General features: G+C 42.2%; 1 protein-coding gene across 2 annotated transcripts in view; it reads right to left on the minus strand.

Annotated features, from left to right (window-relative positions):
- Window positions 1–20,251, minus strand: part of AGPAT5 (1-acylglycerol-3-phosphate O-acyltransferase 5) — a 62,638-nt gene that overhangs the window by 16,332 nt on the left and 26,055 nt on the right. For both annotated transcript variants that reach the window (XM_008274179.3, XM_051832695.2), the window contains exons 4-5: window positions 16,992–17,081; window positions 4,901–4,991 (exon numbers count right to left, since the gene is read on the minus strand). In XM_008274179.3, the coding sequence (XP_008272401.2) occupies window positions 4,901–4,991; window positions 16,992–17,081 (181 nt within the window). The remainder of the gene's footprint in view (window positions 1–4,900; window positions 4,992–16,991; window positions 17,082–20,251) is intronic.

The following is a 20,251-nucleotide window of genomic DNA, read 5'->3' on the forward strand; positions in this document are numbered from 1 at the left end:
AATTGAGACATAATTCATATGCCATAAAATTCTCCACTTTAAAGTACACAATTCAGCGGTTTCAGTCTATTCAGACCTGTGCAATCACCACCCCTGCGTCACCCCCAACACACACCTGCAGCATGAGTATACTGTACACTCCCCTGGCCACCTGCTCTGGGTCTCTATGGCTCTGCCTGTCCTGATATTTCACGTGAAGGGAACCTTTTGTGTCTTATTTCACTCAGCATGTTTTAGGCTTACGTACATGGTTGTGTATCAGTACCTCAACCCATTTTAATGGCTGCAAAAAGCATTCCATAGTATGGATAGGTGGCTTCTTAAAGTTATCCAATTGTACGTATTTATGGGGTCCAGAGTGATAATCCAATACATGAACATAATGTGTAATGATCAAATGAGGGTAGATGGCACGGCCATCTCCACACACATTTAAAAATCTTCCTGATTACCACATAGTAGTTGTACATAGTTACAGGGAACAGTGTGATACTTCTACATGTACACGATGTTTCCACTTCCTTACCCTTGGTGTTTGGAGCCTCCCTGCTTCTGACTGCTCATGAAGATGTTACTGTACGCTACAGTCATCCCCTTGTGCTGAGGAGCGCTAGAGCTTATTTTTCTCTCTTAACTGTGCTTTGGCACCCTTCATCTAGTCTCCTTCCAGTCCCACCCCTATAATGTCTAATAATCACTATTGTACACTCAGATCAACTTTTTAGCTTCCACATGACAGAAAACATGCAGTATCTGTCTGCATCTGACTTATTTAACACAATGATCTCCAGTTCCATCCATTTTGATGCCAAATAATATTCTACTATGTTTACATCCCATATTCTTTATTCATTCATCTACTGATGGGCATCTGGATTGAGTCCATCTTAGCGAGTGGGCATACTGCAGCAATAAACATGGGAGTCTAGGTATGATATGCCAATTTTATTTCCTGTGGATATATACCCAAAAGTGGAAAAGGTGGAAACTGTAGACATGTTTTCAATGTTTGAGGAACCTCCATAATGGTTTCCATAATGGCTGGACTAACTTACATTCCCACCAACACTGTATCCATTTTCTTTTCTTCATATCCTCACCAGCACTTGTTATTTTGGGTCTCTTTTATAATAACCATTCTAACTGGAATTGATGGTATCTCATGTGGCTTTGGTCTGCACTTCCCTAATAGCTGATAATGTTGAGCATCTTTTTATAATTTTGTTGGCTATTTTACTTTTTCTTTTGAGAAGTGTCTTCATATCATTTGCTCATTTTTAATCGGACTGTTTGGTTTTTGTTGTTCAGCTTTTTGAATCCCTTGTATTTTCTGGATAGCCAGTCATTTGTCAGGTAAAGTAATTTGCAAAAACTATCTCCCATTCTACAGATTGCTCTTCACTCTGTTGTTTTCTTTTCTGTGAAGAAATTTTTAGCTTGATATTATCCCTTTTGTATGTTTTTGCTTTTGTTACCTGTGCTTTTGGGGGTTTATCAGAAAAATCATCACCTGTACCAAAAACCTGCAGTTTTTGATGGTCTTTGACCCATTTTGAGTATATTTTTGTATAAGGTGAGGCACGGGATAGACAGAACACATTGTGTTTCTCTGTTCACCAGCCGATGGACATCTGGCTTGTCCTAGCACGCTTTGGATGCTAAGGAGAATGCTAAGACATTCAGATAAACAGCACATGAGTATTACATGTGAACAAGTCTTTGAAAGAACACATTAATCCTGGAGCATATCTCATATACTTTTAAAAGCTTCCTTAACTGAGGCAATATTGCAACAGTATAGAATAACTAATTGTACATTCTCCTAGTGCTCTTGCTGGCAAAAAGTATTTGCTTTTCTTCCCTTCCTGCTTCCTACTATCTCCCTTTGCCTTGATTAGACTATTTGCTGATCTTTAACAGAAAACAGTAGCTTTCTAGACATGGCATGAAAACAAACTAGGAAAGAATCTTGCCTTGGGTTTTCTGCTGTCTCTCCAGGGAAGAGGAGCTGTATAAGGAAGAGCAGCTATAGTACGGTGGGATTGTCCCACAGAAGAATTTTTAAAATGCAGGGTGGTGTGGGAAACAAAAAGATTCCCACAACCACATATTTGACTTAAGTCCCCAGGGCAGAAGCAGTTTAATTTATTCATAAACTTCTAACACAAATCTCAATAGTATACCAAGCTGGAAAACATTTGTCAATTGAGTTAACTTTTTCATCTGCTATTAGAGCTCATCTAGTCTTACTAAGTCCAAAGTGTGGTGTTTAGTAAGAACAATTAATTACTAGAATCTAAAGTAAGTTAGTTATGGAGATACCTCAAAAACCTGAATATAGACCTACCATATGACCCAGCCATCCCACTCCTGGAATTTACCCAAGGAAAATGAAATCAGTAAACAAAAGAGCTGTCTGCACCTCCAAGGTTAGTGCAGCTCAATTCACAACAGCTAAGACATGGAATCAACCTAAATGCCCATCAACCGAAGACTGGATAAAGAAATTACGGGATATGTGCACTATGGAATACTACACAGTGGTTAAAAAAAATGAAATCCAGTCATTTGCAACAAGATGGATGAATTTGGAAAACATTATACTTAGTGAAATAAGGTAGTCCCAAATGGACAAATAGCATATGTTCTCCCTGATCCATGAGAACTAATAGAGCACCTAGAACAAAATCCGTAAAGTGAAACTGACACTTTGAGATGGGTGACTTGAGCCGCCCTTGTCTTGATTGTTGAGGAACAGTTTCGTTTCTTTCGGTTTTTAGTATTTTTTTTTCTTTCATACTATTTGTTGAACTCTTTACTTAACATAGAGTTAATTATATGTATATAAAGTCAACTGAAAATAGATCTCAGAAAAAAAAAAAAAAGAGTGGGAATAAGAGAGGGAGGAGAAAGTTTGTAACTATAAAGCTGTATAGCCCTGCATACATTCCTATGGTCTTATTAAGGATACAGTTTAAAAACTTGTCATGGGACCCCAAATCTCATTAAACTTGGTGTTAAAAATGCAAAAAAAAAAAATAAGTTAGTAAGGGAATAAATAGAAATGTAGTATTTCTGGAAGGAGAGGGGAGAGTAGGGAGACAAGGGAGGGGGAGAGGAGAAGGGAGGGAAGGGGGAGGGAGGGAGGGAGAGGAGAGGGGGAAGGAGGGAAGGAGTGAAGGAAGGGAAGGGAGAGGAGGAAGGGGAAGGGAGGAGAGGAGGGGAGTGGAAGAGAAAGGGAAGAGGAGGAGGAGAAGGGGGGGAAGGGAGAGGAGGGGGAGGAGAGGGGGAAGGGGAGAGGAAGGGAGGGAAAAAGGAAGGGGAGGGGAAAGCAGAGGGGAGGGAAAAAAGGAGAGAGGGGAGGGGAGGGAGGAGGGAAGGAGAGAAGAGGGAGGGAGAAGGTGAGGGAAAAGGAAGGGAGAGGAGAGGGGAGGAGAAAAAAGGGGGAGAGAGGAGGGGAGGAGGAGGAGGAGGGAGAAAAGGGAGGGAGACACTTACAGTGAAGGTTTGAGAAAAAGACCTTTGTGACATTCATCTATGAAATACCCACAGGGATGTGAGCAATTAAGAGGCCAGTTAAGGCACTTGCGTCTCAAATCGAGTGCCTGGTTTTGAGTTCCAGCACTTTCCTGACTCCCGCCTCCTGTTAATGTGCACCCTGGGAGGTAGCAGATGATGGCTCAAGTATTCAGGCCTTTCCCAGCTTTGGCCCTAGCCCAGCACTGGCTGCTAGGGACATCTGGGGAGTGGATGGACCCCAGTGGATGGGAGCTCTCTCTCAGGCTCACAAATAAATAACTAAAAATTAAAAGGAAAAACAATAGCCATTACGGGGCAGCAAGTCAAACCGTGGCTTGTGACACATGCACCCCATGCTGGAGAGCCCGGGATCAAGTCCCACTTCCGCTTCTGATTCAACTTGTAAGTCCTTGTAAGAGCTCCTCCTTGCCATTGTGTATCTCACATACCTGCTTTGTCATAGATCCACCCATAGCCATACATGGCCACTTACATTTAAAATAAAACAAGATTAAAATTTTAATTAAACTAGAAGCAACTAGAATTTAAAGGTAACTTCCCCTGACACACTAGTCACATTTTGAATGTTCAGTAACCGTGTGAACAGGGGCCAGCACACTATCTCCACAGAAAGTCCTCTGAGAGGAACAGCACTGCCACAGTCCCCAGTGCAGTGTCCTGAACAAGACATCAGCGAGGGCGGCTGCCACATGCAGAGGTCACACACAAATCCATAGTCAAACCTCAAGGACACCCTTGAGGACACAGCACAGGCACTGTCTTCTGTATACTTCCCAACTTGATTAACAGGCAGAGCTTACTTGCTAATCAGTTACCCAATTTTACAAGTATGGACTTTATGAACTTCATCTATCTTCTAATTTAATTCTTATACAGATTTGTCTACCCACTAGGCATGCATGCACATGTGTACACACACACACACACACACACACACACACACAGATTTTTTTTAAAAGAGAGAGAAGGAAATTGAAGTTTGGTAACATCATGCAACTTGCAATCAAATTTCTAACAAAATTCAGAGTTTAGACTGCAACTCAGGTCTGCTGAAACTTTTCTCTCACATGTAACCCACACTGTGGAAAAAGATTTCACCTACATAATCATGTACTTTGGATAGATTTTAACTAAACCAATGGCACTGGAATATCTATCACAGCAAGCATATGAATTTTTATGTATATAACATGCAAATGAATTAAGAAGAAACTTCATTTCCTAAAGAAAATACATAACACATTTATTCATTCACCTAATTATTGTAAAACATGAATATCTTCTCCAGGAAGAATACAGGACACAATTATTTTAAATTACCTTTAAAAACTATTTTTTCAAACAATCGATGCTTAGTTACCTTGCTGAGCAGCAAACGTTTGACTAGCTAAAAGGACTTCAGTTTGTTCTGGATTATATCTTGTTCCCTCTGGAAAAATCACAAGATACATCTGTGGGACACAAAGAAAGCTTGTTTTGTTTTGTGTGAGCTCTGTTGTTATTAACTTAACAAAACTATTAATGTTGAGATACTATTTCTCATGTTGTGATAAGTGTATATTCATGTCAAGCAGGGCAACGAAAATGTAAAAACTCCAATTAAGACTAATCATGACACAGACTCTATTCCAATTAACGCTAATATTCATAATTAGAAATATGGTCATGAAACACTGATTTGTACAAAACCTCAACTAATGAAACAGCTTTTCTCCCTAAGATTCTATAACATGACATTTTTTAAGAGATGCAGATTTTAGAAATCATTTGAGGAAAGTCATATAAATTATCTACATTTCCACCATATAAAAGCTGATGTTAGTATTTCAAAAGCTTCATACAGTATTCTATTTTATAGAGCTCCTTTAATGCATTTTAAATCTACTTAACTTCTAAATGGCCCTGCATTTGTTATATAAATTAAGATGCTGTAACACTTATAAATAAAGATGAATATCAAGCCAAATGTTCACAGTAATTAGAGCTTTTATAAAACTCACTTACTTGGGAAAGTAAAAACATAAACATTAAAACAATAAAGACCCCTAACTTGAGAACTAAGTTCAAAAAATATACTAATAGTTTTGATTATAGAAGAAAAGAAATCAAGACAATCATACCAAACCTTCAAACAGAACACAGGACACAACGGGATAGCTATCTTTACTTAATCCATGCTCATCAGATCCCAAACTGTCTACTTACACATCTGCACAGAAGTATTCCTTTATCCAATTGATCTATGATCATAAAGCTCTTAATGAATGGATGTAACACTCTGGCTTCTCTTCAGATCGTATACATCTTTCACCTTTTACTAAGTGAATGGATTTAAGAGTTTAAATTTTTTTCATTAGACAATTTTGTGTTTCCAAAATTTCATCTGAAAAGTTAATATAATGTATAATGGGATCTCTATAAGTTTGCATTTTCAGCTTCTAAACTAATAAAAGCTTTTTATTCACCAGAATAACTGTCTACAGGACTAATTATCTTTGCCTAGTCTACAAAATTAATAATTGTATTATGTGTTCTGATATTTGATAGTAAGGACTGATCAACTTTGTTAAGAAAATGTAGGAAAATAAGTAAAATGGAAAAAATTTAAAAATTCCTCATTATAGTCCAACAACTAGAAGGGCAAATAGGAAGAAAAGTATCGAAGTTAGTTCTCAAAAATAAATTCATTTTCATGACAATATATTTTAAATCAGTAAAGTTTAATAGCTTTTAGCTCATTTACAAATGATTCACAATTTCAATGGTTAACAGCTCATTTGTTATTATTTTCTGTGTCTTAGATCTCTAATTTAAGGCTGTTACGCACTGAAGGAAAGCACGAATGAGTATTCATCACAGTACACTCTGTCTAAGAATGTGACTCCCAAGACTGACCATCGGGAAGGCAGAGTGCCCAGTTGCACATGTCATTTGCTCTTCTTCTGCCCAGCAGGTCTTTTCAGATTTTTAAAGCACAGCATGTTTTTATTGAAACAACAGCGAGATGCAGTGTTATTTTGTGCCAACCACTGCATTAAGTAGTTATCACCATTTCTGTCTACATTCTCTATGAGGTGTATGCACCATTATTATAATTTCCACTTCCTAGATGAGGAAACCTAAAGCACAAAGAGCTTATTTTACTTGAAAGTCAGAGTTACAGAGAGGCAGAGAAAGAGAGAGAGAGAGAGAGAGAGAGAGAGAGAGAGTCTTCCATCCACCAGTTCACTCCCCAAATGGCCACAACAGCCTGAGCTGCGCAGATCCGAAGCCAGGAGCCAGGAGCAGGAGCCATGGATGCAGGAGCACAAGGACTTGGGCTATCTCCTACTGCTTTCCCAGGCCATAGCAGAGAGCTGGACTGGAAGTGGAGCAGCTGGGACTTGAACTGGCACCCATATGGGATGCTGGTGCTGCAGGTGGCAGCTTTCCCCACTGTGCCACAGCGCCGACCCCTATCCATTATCTTGAAACCAGAATACAACACAGCTGACAGAAGGTGCACTGCATACAAAGGCTCTGATATGGGAAGAAGTTGAGATATGAGAGGAACTAAGTCACTGTAACTAGACAGGGAAGTGGAAGAACAGCATACAACATCAGAATGGACAAAAAGGCAAATTGCGTTCTCTGTAGGCACAGGATGTGAGGCAGAGGTAGTAGAGAATGACTGCTACATGGCTGCTTTGTGGGGTAGTGAAATACTCTGGAAGTTATAATGGTGACGGCTGCACAACTGTGCAGATAGAAGCCAATGAACTGTGCAATTTAAAATGGAGAATTTGGCCGGTGCTGTGGCTCAATAGGCTAATCCTCTGCCTTGCGGCGCTGGCACACCGGCTTCTAGTCCCGGTTGGGGCGCTGGATTCTGTCACAGCTCTCTGCTGTGGCCCGGGAGTGCAGTGGAGGGTGGCCCAAGTACTTGGGCCCTCCACCCCATGGGAGACCAGTAGAAGCACCTGGCTCCTGCCTTCGGATCAGCACGGTGCACCGGCCACAGCGCACGGTCGTGGCGGCCATTGGAGGGTGAACCAACGGCAAAGGAAGACCTTTCTCTCTGTCTCTCTCTCTCACTGTCCACTCTGCCTGTCAAAAAAATAAAAAATAAATAAATAAAAATAAATAAATAAAATGGAGAATTTTACGATAGCTGAATTACATCTCAAATTTTAAAGTAATCATTTGATTACTTCCTTGCTATCAATTTCAAACTGCTGACAAAAATGGCAGTGATCTGCTTCTGTTCCCGCAGAAGGAGAAGGTGGCCCCAGAGGCCAAAGACTACAACTGTATAGCATCCTGAGAAGCAGAACAGAGCAGCTGATGTTTTCAGATCTCCATCCACTAAGGATCATTCCAATGAAATCTCCACTCAAGGACAAGGCGCAAAGGGAACTTTAAAGGGGGAAAAAATGGAACAAACTTATTATCAACAAACCTAATTATGATTTTTTACTGATACACATATAAACCTAAACTTTTACCTTAAATGAACCAATTTTTTTCTGTGATAACCTTTTGTATCTAAAAAATTCAAGTTATGATATATTTTAAAGACTTATTTATTTATTCAGAGTTACACAGAGGAGAAGCAGAGAGAGAGAGAGAGAGAGTGTGCACTGATGGTTCACTCCCTAATTGGCCACAATGGCTGGGGTTGCGCCAATCCAAAGCCAGGAGCCAGGAGCTTCTTCCAGGTCTCCCGCGTGGGTGCAGTGGCCCAAGGACTTGGGCCATCTTCTGCTGCTCCTCCGCACGCGGAGGAGCCGCACCGGACCGGACGCTTGTTGTTCCCCTTTTTTACAAGTCTTTTCTATAGTAAAGTAAGAATAAGTAAACAGCGAACTCCCAAAGCAAGAATGAGTAGAGAGAAATAAGAAAGAATGAAGCAACGAACTTCCCCGCGAACTCTCCAACGCACTCTCCAACCAACCCACATCACCATGCCGTCTCTCTCCTCCTATATAGTCCTCTCCACCAATCCGTGCTCTGCTACCCACACGCTGAGCATGCTGCTCTCCTCCAATCAGGAGCAGCTCCTGCAGCTTACTGGTTGAACTGGAGGCAGCTGTGTAGAAGCTGTTTCCTCCTCTCCCAGCGCCATATTGTGGGAGAGCAGATGCATAGAATAAGTCTTAATTCCAGTAACTTAGTCTAGTCCGAGTTGCTCCCCACAATCTTCTACTGTTTTCCCATGCCACAGCAGAGAGCTGGATCAAAAGTGGAGCAGCTGGGTCTCAAACCAGCGCCCATATGGGATGCCGGCACTTCAGGCCAGGGCATTAACCCGCTGTGTCACAGCGCTGGCTCTGTTATGATATATTTTAAACACAGATATTTCAACTGCTAGTAGAAATTATTACGCTATATTTCCCATCAAAAACCTATTTGCTGGCAGGTGTTTGGTAAGCTGTTGCTTGGGACACCTGCATCCCATACCAGAGTGCCTGGCTGAAGTCCTGCCTCTGCTTCTAACCCAGCTTCCTGCTAGTGTGCACTCTGGGAGGCAACAGATGATGGCTCAAACACTTGTTTCCTGTCACCCATGTGGGAGATCCAGATGGTGTTTCAGGCTCCTGGTTTTGCCCTACCCTAGTTTTGGCCGTTGTGGGCATTTTGGGAGTGAACCGGCAGACGGAAGATCTGTCTCTCTGATTTTCAAAAGGGGGAAATAACTATTAAAAAAGAAGACTGCTATCAGGTTAAGCCTCCAGCCACTTGCAATGCTGGCACTGATTTGAGTCCCAGCTACTCTACTTCTGATCTAGCTTCCTGCTAACATGCCTGGGAAAGCAGCAGATGATGGCCCAAGTACTTGGGCCCCTGCCACCCAACTGGGAGTTAAAGAGGGAGCTCCAGGCTTCTGCCTTCAGCCTGGCCCAGACCTGGCCATTGTGGCCATTTGGGAGTGAACCAGTGGATGGAAGATCTCTCCGTGTCTTTCCCTCTGTCTGTAAGTTTGCCTTTCAAATAAATAAAACTTATTCTCCATGCATTGAGTAATTTGCTTTTTAACTAAATCTGTTTCGTCATTCCAAAATAAGGATTAACGGAAACATAAAACACTAAGTGGCAGGCTCTTCCTGTTTTTTGAAAACCCTATCTAGTTTCCAGAGCAGCACATTCATATATAGCAGTAATACCTTATAACTTAGCGAACTTTGATTAGCTATGAATCTTTGAATTACTGTTTACTATTTAAATAAAAAGCTATTTCATATTAAGATGCATAGAATATAAGCAAGATATTTCATCTCTGCCTTCTTTCCTCAAAATTAACTAAATGTGGAAAACCAAACCTTCTCAAAGTTTTCTATAATTATAATCAGAAACAATTATTATAAACTGCATTATACATTTACAGAAGCAAAAAAGAAAAAATGTGGCAGAATACAAAAGAACAATCTCTTTCTTCAATGAGCTCGCTATTTAACTATGGAAGTGATAGATGCACCATCAGAAAACAGTGATGAAGTGACAACACACACAGGATGCCTCCTTCCTCCCCCAGATATCCACAGCCTAAGCCCCGGCACCTGGCTCCCATGTATTTCATCCATCCTCTGCTACTTCCCCAGAAGCATTAGCAGGAAGCTGGATTTGAAACAGAGCAGTCAGACTCAAAACTGCCACTCCCATATGGGAAGGAGGCATCACAAGTGGCAGCCTGACCTGCTGCACCGCAATGCTGCCCCAATAAACATCTTTTAATTCCATTTTCCACAAACTTTTTAAGGTCCTTCATATAGTCTTACGAGAAATAATAAGCCATATGAAAGCTGACGAGATACATATATTCTTCCTGTCAATTACATAACTTTCAGAAACAAAAGAGTATACAGGGGCCGGCACTGTGGAGCGGTAGGTTAAAGCCCTGGCCTTAAGTGCCAGCATCCCATATGGGCGACGGTTCTAGTCCTGGCTGCTCTTCTTCTGATCCAGCTCTCTGCTATGGTCTGGGATAGCAGCAGAAGATGGCCCAAGTCCTTGGGCCCCTGCACCTGCATGGGGGACCAGGAAGAAGTTCCTTGCTCCTGACTTCAGATTGGAACAGCTCCAGCCGTTGTGGTCATCTGGGGAGTCAACCAGTGGATGGAAGACCTCTTTCTCTGTCTCTACCTCTCTCTGTAACTCTTTCAAATAAATAAAATAAATCTTTAATAAAAAAGAGTATACAAAGAACTGGAGCAGCATGCTTCTGCTTTTCTGGGGCTTAAATATCAAAGATGAAACAATCATCCCTGGGGCACACAGTGACTTTAAAAGGACAACCACTCAGCAATGCTTCATGAGCCTGCCGATCCTATTCAACACTGTGCTAGAAACATAAAAAAAAAAAAAAACAAAACAAAAAAAAAAACAAAAAAAACCAGACTGTACCCTTAAAAAACTAGAAGTTTCTTTGGCTATCCCATAATGAAAAATCCGATTAGTTGAACAAACTTCCTACTGAAAACAATTTAAAAGGCTGTATGTAACTCATTTTAGAAGTATCAAAGAGCTGACAAGGTGATAAGACCAAAATTAAGCAAACAGCAAAGCAGAAATAAGTACAGAACATAGCTTTTGTTTCAAGATGCCAAAACTGAGAACAAAAATTTAAGCCAGGGGGTTTTCGTGTTGTGGAGCAGTAAGTTAAGCTGAGTTTTCAACACTGGCATTCCTTACTGGAGTGCAGGTTGCTTTGCTTCCGAGACAGCCCCCTGTTAATGGGCCTGGGAGGACGGAAGGAGGGCCCATGTGCTTGGGCCCCTGTCACCCATGTGGGAGACCCCGATGGAGTTCCTGGCTCCTGGCTTCGCCCTGGTCCTACCCCAAATGTCGCAGTTATCTGGGAAGTGAACCAGTGGATGAAAGATCTCTTTCTCTCTATCTTTCCCTCTCTTTCTGTCCCTCTGCCTTTCAAATAAGTAAAATAAACCTTAAGAAAAAATAAAATAAAAACAAAGAAGATGAAAGCCAAGCCATAGACTTCTATGAGAAATGTTGAGAGAGAACTGGAAGTGAAGGAAGCACCACCGGCTACACTGTGAAGGTACAAGTCAACCAGAAGTAAAACAAGTATCACGTGCATTTGCACTGCCTGAGTGGCACTGAACCTCAAGCTCAGAATTTGGTTTTGGTGGGAACTAGATGACAGGGAACTATAAGAGGTCTAACTAAAACACAAATAAATATTCTCTGCAAGAAGGCACTTCCATGTGGGTGATCCTGTGCCTGGCTGGGAGACTGCCTGCCTAGCCCATGCAGGAGGTTGAGAGGGCATGGCACACCATGCTCCCCAGGAAAAAACCCTGGTCAAGGGATTAGCACACTGAGACCCCACATATGACCTGACTGCTGGCAGGTGGCAGGGGCCTTAGGCACATTTCCCCCACTCCCACTTCCTGTTGAAGGGCCTTGTGATTGTCAACCAGGTAAACAGCTCCCAGGTGTGGCCGAGACCCGTAGACTACCTGAAAGGCTACACAGGCTACATGACCTTCAAGCTGATTGGAGAAGCACAGCAGCTCCAGTATCTGCTTTAGCCTATAGAATTAGTGTTGCTACCCTGACCTAGGTACTCCCTTTTGCCTGCTGTATAAAAACTTGTGCCCGACTGTTAATAAGCTGACAGGTTCACCGAAACTGTCTCCTGGGCTTCTTGTCGAAGAATGCTGTTGCCCTACCATCCCAACAGTGTGGGCCTCACAGGATGAGCCTACACTTTCATCCCAGGCTTCAGCTGATTTCTAGAAATAATTTTGCAAATACAATCAGCAGCAAACAAACAGCACATGAGGAAAGAAAGTACCATGAGCAAGAACCAGCAGGAAAAAGCCCAAACAGAACTTCAGATACTAAACAACCAACTACATCCTTTAAATTAAGTCTTCAGTACTTAAAGAAACAAAAGACAAGCCTAGAGACTAACACAAAATAAAAAAACAGGTTTGACAAAAACAATTCAGCACTTCATACAATGAAAACTATAATAAATTAAAAACATGGAAGTTAACATGGATTTTTACATTGGATTGTTTCTTGGGACAGAGGAGACTCAGTGGAAAAACTGGTGAAGTCTAAATAGTCTGTAGGTAAGTGGTATGGTACCAATATTTACTTCTTAGTTTTGACAAAGGCACCATGGTTATCTAAGAGGTCAACATTGGATGTTACCATTAAAACAAGGTGAAGAGCAGATAGGAATTCTCTGTACTTGCTTTGCAACATTTTTATAAATCTAAAGCTGTTCCAGGTTTTAAATTTATAAGCAATAAAAATAAGAGAAGACTGTCATTTAGCATGTAGAATGCTGACAGTACAGCTCTCAATCCTGTAACAACACTGACACCAGACAGTCTGTGAAGTCAGGCTTCCTGGACCCTTCAGAGCTTAAGGTTGTTAAGACAACTAACCAAACAAAAATGTACAGAAAGAGAAACAAAGGGGAGATGAGCTGTAACACTTGTTTACTAGGAGAAAATGTTATCAGATGCCAGGAAAGGAATTTAGCTAAAATGTTTAACAATGTGCAAAAAGTCACCTGTCAGCTGGTGAAACAGAAGAACCCCAGCAGGCTACAGAACAGGGAAGAATGTCCAACTCACCAGCTGTAGCCTACAGGCCTCACCAGGACTCCCAGGAAATAAAGAAAAAAGAAAAACATCACTGGGATCAGGGCAAGACTAGCTGCAGGAAGAGGGCCAGCACCAACTTTCCCCTCTTTCTGGGCACAGACGCACATTGCTGGAAGAAGGGCAACAAAACCCTCCCATCCTTTGGACACAGATGAAAAACCAGTGAGGCTGGGTGAAGAGAAAGATACACAGATGTACAGCTGGGAGCAAGGCAGGGTCAGGGGAGGCTCCATAGCTAAGGTGCCTCCCTGCCCTGTCCATGCACTACCCAGCTAAGGAGAGTACCAGAGGAAGACTGGAGGGAGCAGTAGACGTGGAAAAAGGGGGGCACTCTGAGGTGTCCTGTGGCAAAGCTGAGTGTGGACACCCACTGAGGAAAACTCTAGCTATGTTGCCATTCTAAACACAAAGTCATGAATGCTACTGGAGTGTGAACCATTATAGCAACAGCAAACGCGAATCCACTGGAACTCCTGTCTGGATCCTCTGCATCCCCAACAACAAAGTCCTGGCAAAAAGAAAATGGTTCCCATTTCCCGGTGTCAGTGCAATTTGCCCGTCTCAATTTGCCTGTCTCTCCTGGCTCCTGTCCAAATGTCCACAAAATGCTCAATTTCCAACAAAACCTTAGGAGGCATAAAAAAAGATAAAAGCACAACCTGAAGAGACAAAAAATACCAGATTCAGATTTGGCAAAGAGGTTAGAATTAGCAGGCAGGGCATTTACAATAACTACGAGTGACATGGTAAAGATTCCAATGGAAAAGGGAGGTGAGAACCCTCATGACAGATACTTTCAGCATCGCAAAGGAAACGGAATCAAAGGGAAATGGCTAGGGGCCGAGGCTGTGGCGCAATGGGTTAGCGCCCGGGCCTGAAGCGCTGGCATCCCATTTGGGTGCTGGTTTGAGACCAGGCTGCTCCACTTCCGATCCAGCTCTCTGCTGTGGCCTGGGAAAGCAGTAGAAGATGGCCCAAAACCTTGGGCCCCTGCACCCACGTGGGAGACCCAGAAGAAGCTCCTGGCTCCTGGCTTTGGATTGGCGCAGCTCCAGCTGTTGCGGCCATCTGGAGAGTGAACCATCAGATGGAAGTCTCCCTCTCTCTCTCTCTCTGCCTCTCCTCTCTCTGTGTAACTCTGACTTTCAAATAAATAAATAAATCTTATAAAAAAAAAAAAGGGAAATGGCTAGGGATGAAAAAGAGAACAGAGCTGAGCAGTTTTAATGGGTTCATCTGTAGACTTGACAAAGTCAGGGTAACAATCAATAAATTTGGAAGACAGGTCAACACAAATTACCCAAAATGTAACACAGAAAGAAAATGGGAGGGGCGGAAGAGAATTAAAAATCCTGGAGCTAATGTGGCATGTACCAATGCCATCTTACTAGTCAAAGTGATCAGTTTCAGTTCATAATTGATCATAATGATAGGATTAAGTGTCAGAGATCACATAAACAAGACTAGTGTCTGCTAATACTAACTGATAGAATTAAAAAGGAGAGAATGATCCAACATGGGAAGCGGGATACACAGCAGACTCATAGAATGGCAGATGTCCTAAACAGCACTCTGGCCTCAGAATCAGCCCTTAAGGCATTCAGATCTGGCTGAAGAGCCCATGAGAGTATTTCAGGCATGGAAAGCCAAGACACTGTGGCAAAAAGAAAAATGACCTAAATGAAAGATCTCTGTGAGATCCCAGGGGAAAGAACGGGCCATCAAAGAAGGAGGTACCTTTCTCTGAAGGGAGGAGAGAACTTCCACTTTGACTATGGCCTTGTCTAAATGAGACTGGAGTTGGCGAATTCAAAAGGCTTCCATAGCCTTGGCAGCTCATGACAAGAGCCTCGGGTGATTACTGACATCATAAACAAGAGTGTCAATTGTTAAATCAACAACAGGAGTCACTGTGCACTTACTCCCCACGTAGGATCTCTGTCCTTAATGTGTTGTACTATGCGAATTAACATATAACTGTACTCAAACAGTACTTTATACTTTGTGTGCTGTGTGGGTGCAAACTGTTGAAGTCTTTACTTAGTATATACTAAATTGATCTTCTGTATATAAAGATAATTGAAAATGAATCTTGATGAAGAATGGGATGGGAGAGGGAGTGGGAGATGGGATGGTTGCAGGTGGGAGGGTGGTTATAGGGGGGAAAAGCCACTATAATCCAAAAGTTGTACTTTGGAAATTTATATTTATTAAATAAAAGTTAAAAAAAATCCAGGAGCTGTAGAACAGTATCACTAACCAGAGAGGAAAAACAAGATTAAAAATAGTAATAATAGACAAGAATTTTCCAAAATTAATGACAGATACCAGGCCACAGATCTACACTCAGAGAGGACAGAGATTTAAAAAAAAATGACCCTCAAGCATATAATAGTTAAACTGATGAAAATCAAAAAACAAGGAAAACCCATGATGAAAGACAGAAGAAAAATAATCCATAATATATAGGTTAAAGTTTTTCTACATTGGCATTACTGATTGAGAACTATATTTATTGGGGAAAGAAAGGTAAGGGGAAACTATAGAACCAAACACGCATGGAAAAGGGGCTACATTTGTTGGTTTCAGGTGAACAACAACATGGATACAAAAGAAACTTTACAGCACACACCTATAGCTAGGGTGACCAGACAGCTGGAGAAGCAAAGTGCACCCAACACTTTAATATACAAATTTGTTTTTTTAAATATTAAATTTTTAAAAAAGTAGCTATACATATAGCCAATCTATTTTTCTATTGGAGAGCTATAAACAAACAATGACTCCCATTTCTGCCATAGTTCACCATATCATTGAGGACTAAGAAGACCCTCTCCAAATGACCTGTTCTCTAGGGGAGCAGCAACAGAGCAAGGGGCCCCCATTGACCTCACTGACCATCCCAAACAGAAGGCACTTTTCTAACGTGACACCTAGAAAATGCCCGTGAGAAAACAATGTCTTCCACTCTTTCAAAATGAGCTCTGGCGACTGCCTACCAGCCCTGGAAGGGGAGGTCAAGAGGAGAGGAAGGAAGAGACAGGGGACAAGAAAGGAAAAAGAAAGAACTTGTGAACTCGAGCTCAGTTTCTGAGCACTTGGACTACCCTGAAAGATAAAGGCCAAGTCACTACAATCCCGGAGACAGTCATGGGAAAAAGTCATGTGGCCGCAATTAGCATTCTTCAAATAGAAGACTGACATTCCTTTTTAGGGAGGGGGAACAGCAAGGTTTAGTAGTATTCACACTGAATGATTTTTCCTTTGTAGATATTAATATTCCCTTGTCTTTTCAAATAACTGCATTATACAAGAAATCTAAATTTACACAGAGAGAAAAGTCGCTTCTTCGAAAACTAAATCTAATACTAAAGAGTTAGATGAGCTCTTAAAGTAGCTGAAGCATAGGGTTACAAGAGCAGGTCTACTTGCTATTTATAGACTCTGGAAGACATCAAGTGTTCTCTTTATCCTTTATAAGGTCAGTATTGATTAGCATTGGCAAAGGACCAGTACACTCATCTACAGCTAGAAAGATCTACTCAACTATTCTCGGACGGTGCTGTTGCCCTGCCACTTAGTACGTGGGGGAATAGTACATCTTGGGAACAACTCTTAAATTAGGATCTCTGTCCTTAATGTGTTGTACTACGTGAATTAACGGTATAACTAGTACTCAAACAGTACTTTATACTTTGTGTGTCTGTGTGGGTGCAAACTGTTGAAATCTTTACTTAGTATATACTAAATTGATCTTCTGTATATAAAGATTAAAAAAAAATAAACGCTGAAAGTTGGCAAGGGAAATAATAATGATGGACACAATCTTACTGGAGTTCCTGCATTCACGTAGCTCTGCAGCTTGTTTCTCATATCTTTCTCATTAAAGTTGGCACTTCGCTTTACATAGATTCCTCCATGCTGGCATATAAAAAAATGGGGAAAAATATATTTATTCTCAAAATAACCAATGACAATAGTCATCAAAAAGGCAACTTTACTCCCAAAGAGTAAAGAATAAAACTGCATTTCAGAATTTCAACTATACTTAATGCATTCAAATAGCATCTAAAGAACATTTAGCAAAAAATTGTTTCAAAATAATTCAAACAAAACAGCATATCATACTGTTACTAAAAAATACACGAACTTTAGCTTCTTAAACATTTGACTTGTTTTCATTTATTTGAAAGATAGAACAGTAAACTGAGACAGACACTTGAGACAAAGAGATCTTCCATCTGCTGGTTCATTCCCCCAAAGGCCTTCAATAGCCAGGTCTAGATAGGCCAAAGCCAGGAGTCAGAAACTCCACTCAAATACTTGAGCCATCGCCTGCTGCCTCCATGGTGCACATTAGCAGAAGCTGGATTGGAAGCAGAGGTCTTCTACCTTGACACTAAAATATGGCATGCAGGCATCCCAGGCAGCAGTTTAACCACTGTGCCATAACATCCCCTAAAAAATTTAGTTTTGTTGGCCTTTAAAATGATTTTTCTTTTTTCTTTTTAATATTTATTTGAGAGGCAGAGTTACAGACAGAGAGAAGGAGAGACAGAGAGAGGTCTTCCATTCCCTGGGTTCACTCCCCAGTTGGCCACAACGGCTGGAGCCAGGCTGATCCAAAGCCAGGAGCCAGGAGCTTCTTCAGGGCCCCCCATGTGGGTGCAAGGGCCCAAGCACTTGGGCCATCTTCCACTGCTTTCCCAGGCCATAGCAGAGCTGGATCAGAAGAGGAGCAGCCAGGACATGAACCGGCACCCATATGGGATGCCAGCACAGCAGGCATAGGCTTAACCTACTTATTAGCCACGGTGCCAGCCCCAAATGCTTCCTTTCTAAGAAATATTTTTTTGTCAACAACTTCAACAGATGGATTTCCCCACTAATTATAGAATCATTTAAAAATGTACTTAAAATGTCAACTCTCATCATCAATCCAGCTACAGGTATTTATTTGGTACTACAGTGGGCTCAAATGTGTTCCCCTAAATCCATGCGCTGAAGCCCCAATTACTTTCCATTGCGACTGTATGTAGAGAGTTGGATTTAAGGACATTCCTAGGGTAAAACAGGGTCATAGAGTGGGGCTCCAATCCAACGTGCCTGGTGTCCTACTAAGACGCGGAAGAGATGCCCGTGCACAGGAAAAAGGCCACGTGAGGACACAGAGAGGACTACCTCCACAAGCCCAGGAGAGAAGCCTCAGGAGAAACCAACAGTGACAGCACTTTGATCCTATACTGCCAGTCTCCACATGGTGAGAAAGCAAGTTTCGTCATGCTCAGCGCTTTAAATGTACAGCTCACCATCATTTTTACATCCTACAGATCACTCATTTTGCCACCAGGTTCTTAAGGTAGTTGTTTATCAAATTCTATGCTCTTAAGTTTCCTATTTTTTAACTATTGTACATTTCCATTTTTGCTATTTTGTATAACTACATGGATAATCAGACATATAATCTAAATATACCATTAAAAATATCAAACAAGTGGCAGGCATTTGGCCACCAGTCAGGTTGCTCCCGTCTCATATTGTAGTGTTAAGGTTCAATTCCTGACTCTGGCTCCTGAGTCCAGCTTCCTGCTAATGCACGACCTGGGCACAGTATTGATAGCTCAAATGGTTGGGAGACCTGGACTGAGTTCCAGCTCCTGGCTTCAGTTTCCCCATCTCAGCAGTTGAAAGCATGCAGGGAGTGAACCAGCAAATGGGAGCTTCGGTGCACCTGCACACAGAAATGCTCTCACGTGCTCTCCTTCTCCACATCACAAATAAATATAAATAAATATACCACACACAATTACTTCAATTTAGAGTAAGCTATCAGACTCATCAAAAATCCATACATTTATATTAAGTATATGTCCCACCTTCAAATACAAAATTTGGGGGTGGGTATTGTGGTACAGTAGGTTCGGCCACCACTTGGGACACCCATACCTCATATTCCAGTGCTGGTTTGAGACTTAGCTACTTTGCTTCCAATCCAACTCCCTGATAATGCACCTGGGAAGGAGTAGATGATGGCTCAAGTATTTGAGCCCCTGCCACCCATGTGGGAAGCCTTAGATGGAGTTCTTGGCTCCTGGCTTCAGCTTGGTCCAGCCCAAGCTGTTGCAGCTATTTGGGGAGTCAATCAACAGATGGAAGATCTGTCTGTCTCTCTATCTTTCAAATAAATAAATAAATCTTTTTTCTTTTTTTGACAGGTAGAGTTAGATAGTGAGAGAGAGAGAGACAGAGAGAAAGGTCTTCCTTCCGTTGGTTCACCCCCTAAATGGCCACTACGGCTGGCGTGCTGTGCCGATCTGAAGCCAGGAGCCAGGCACTTCCTCCCGGTCTCCCATGCGGGTGCAGGTCCCAAGCACTTGGGCCATCCTCCACTGCCTTCCCAGGCCACAGCAGAGAGCTGGACTGGAAGAGGAGCAACTGGGACTAGAACCCGGGGTGCCAGCGCCACAGGCGGAGGATTAGCCTAGTGAGCCGCAATGCCAGCCAATAAATAAATCTTTTTTTAAAAATACAAAATTTGGTGGCCGGCACTATGGTGTAGTAGGTTAATCCTCCGCCTGCGGTGCCAGTATCCCATATGGGCACTAGTTCTAGTCCCAGCTGCTCCTCTTCCAATCCAGCTCTCTGCTGTGGCCTGGGAAAGCAGTAGAAGATGGTGCAAGTGTTTGGGCCCCAGCACCCACATGGGAGACAGGGAAGAGGCACCTGGCCCCTGGCTTTGGATGGGCACAGCTCCAGCAGTTGCGGCCCTTTAGGGAGTGAACCAACAGAGGGAAGAGCTTTCTCTCTGCCTCTCGCTCTCACTGTCTGTAACTTTACCTCTCAAATAAAATCCTAAAAAAAAAAAAAAAATACAACATTTGGGGGCCAGCACTGTAGCACAATAGGTTAAGCCACTGCTTGAGATGCCGGCATACCACCCCAGAGCATCAGTTCCAGCCCCAGCTAGTCTGCTTCCAATGCAGCTTCCTGCTAAAGCAGCTGGGACGGCAAAGGAAGATGACCTAAATGCCTGGGCCCCAACTACCCACGTGGGAGACCAGGAAGGACTTCCTGGCTCCTGGGTTCAGCCT

This window comes from Oryctolagus cuniculus, chromosome 8 (assembly GCF_964237555.1).
Source record: "Oryctolagus cuniculus chromosome 8, mOryCun1.1, whole genome shotgun sequence".
NCBI lineage: Eukaryota > Metazoa > Chordata > Mammalia > Lagomorpha > Leporidae > Oryctolagus > Oryctolagus cuniculus.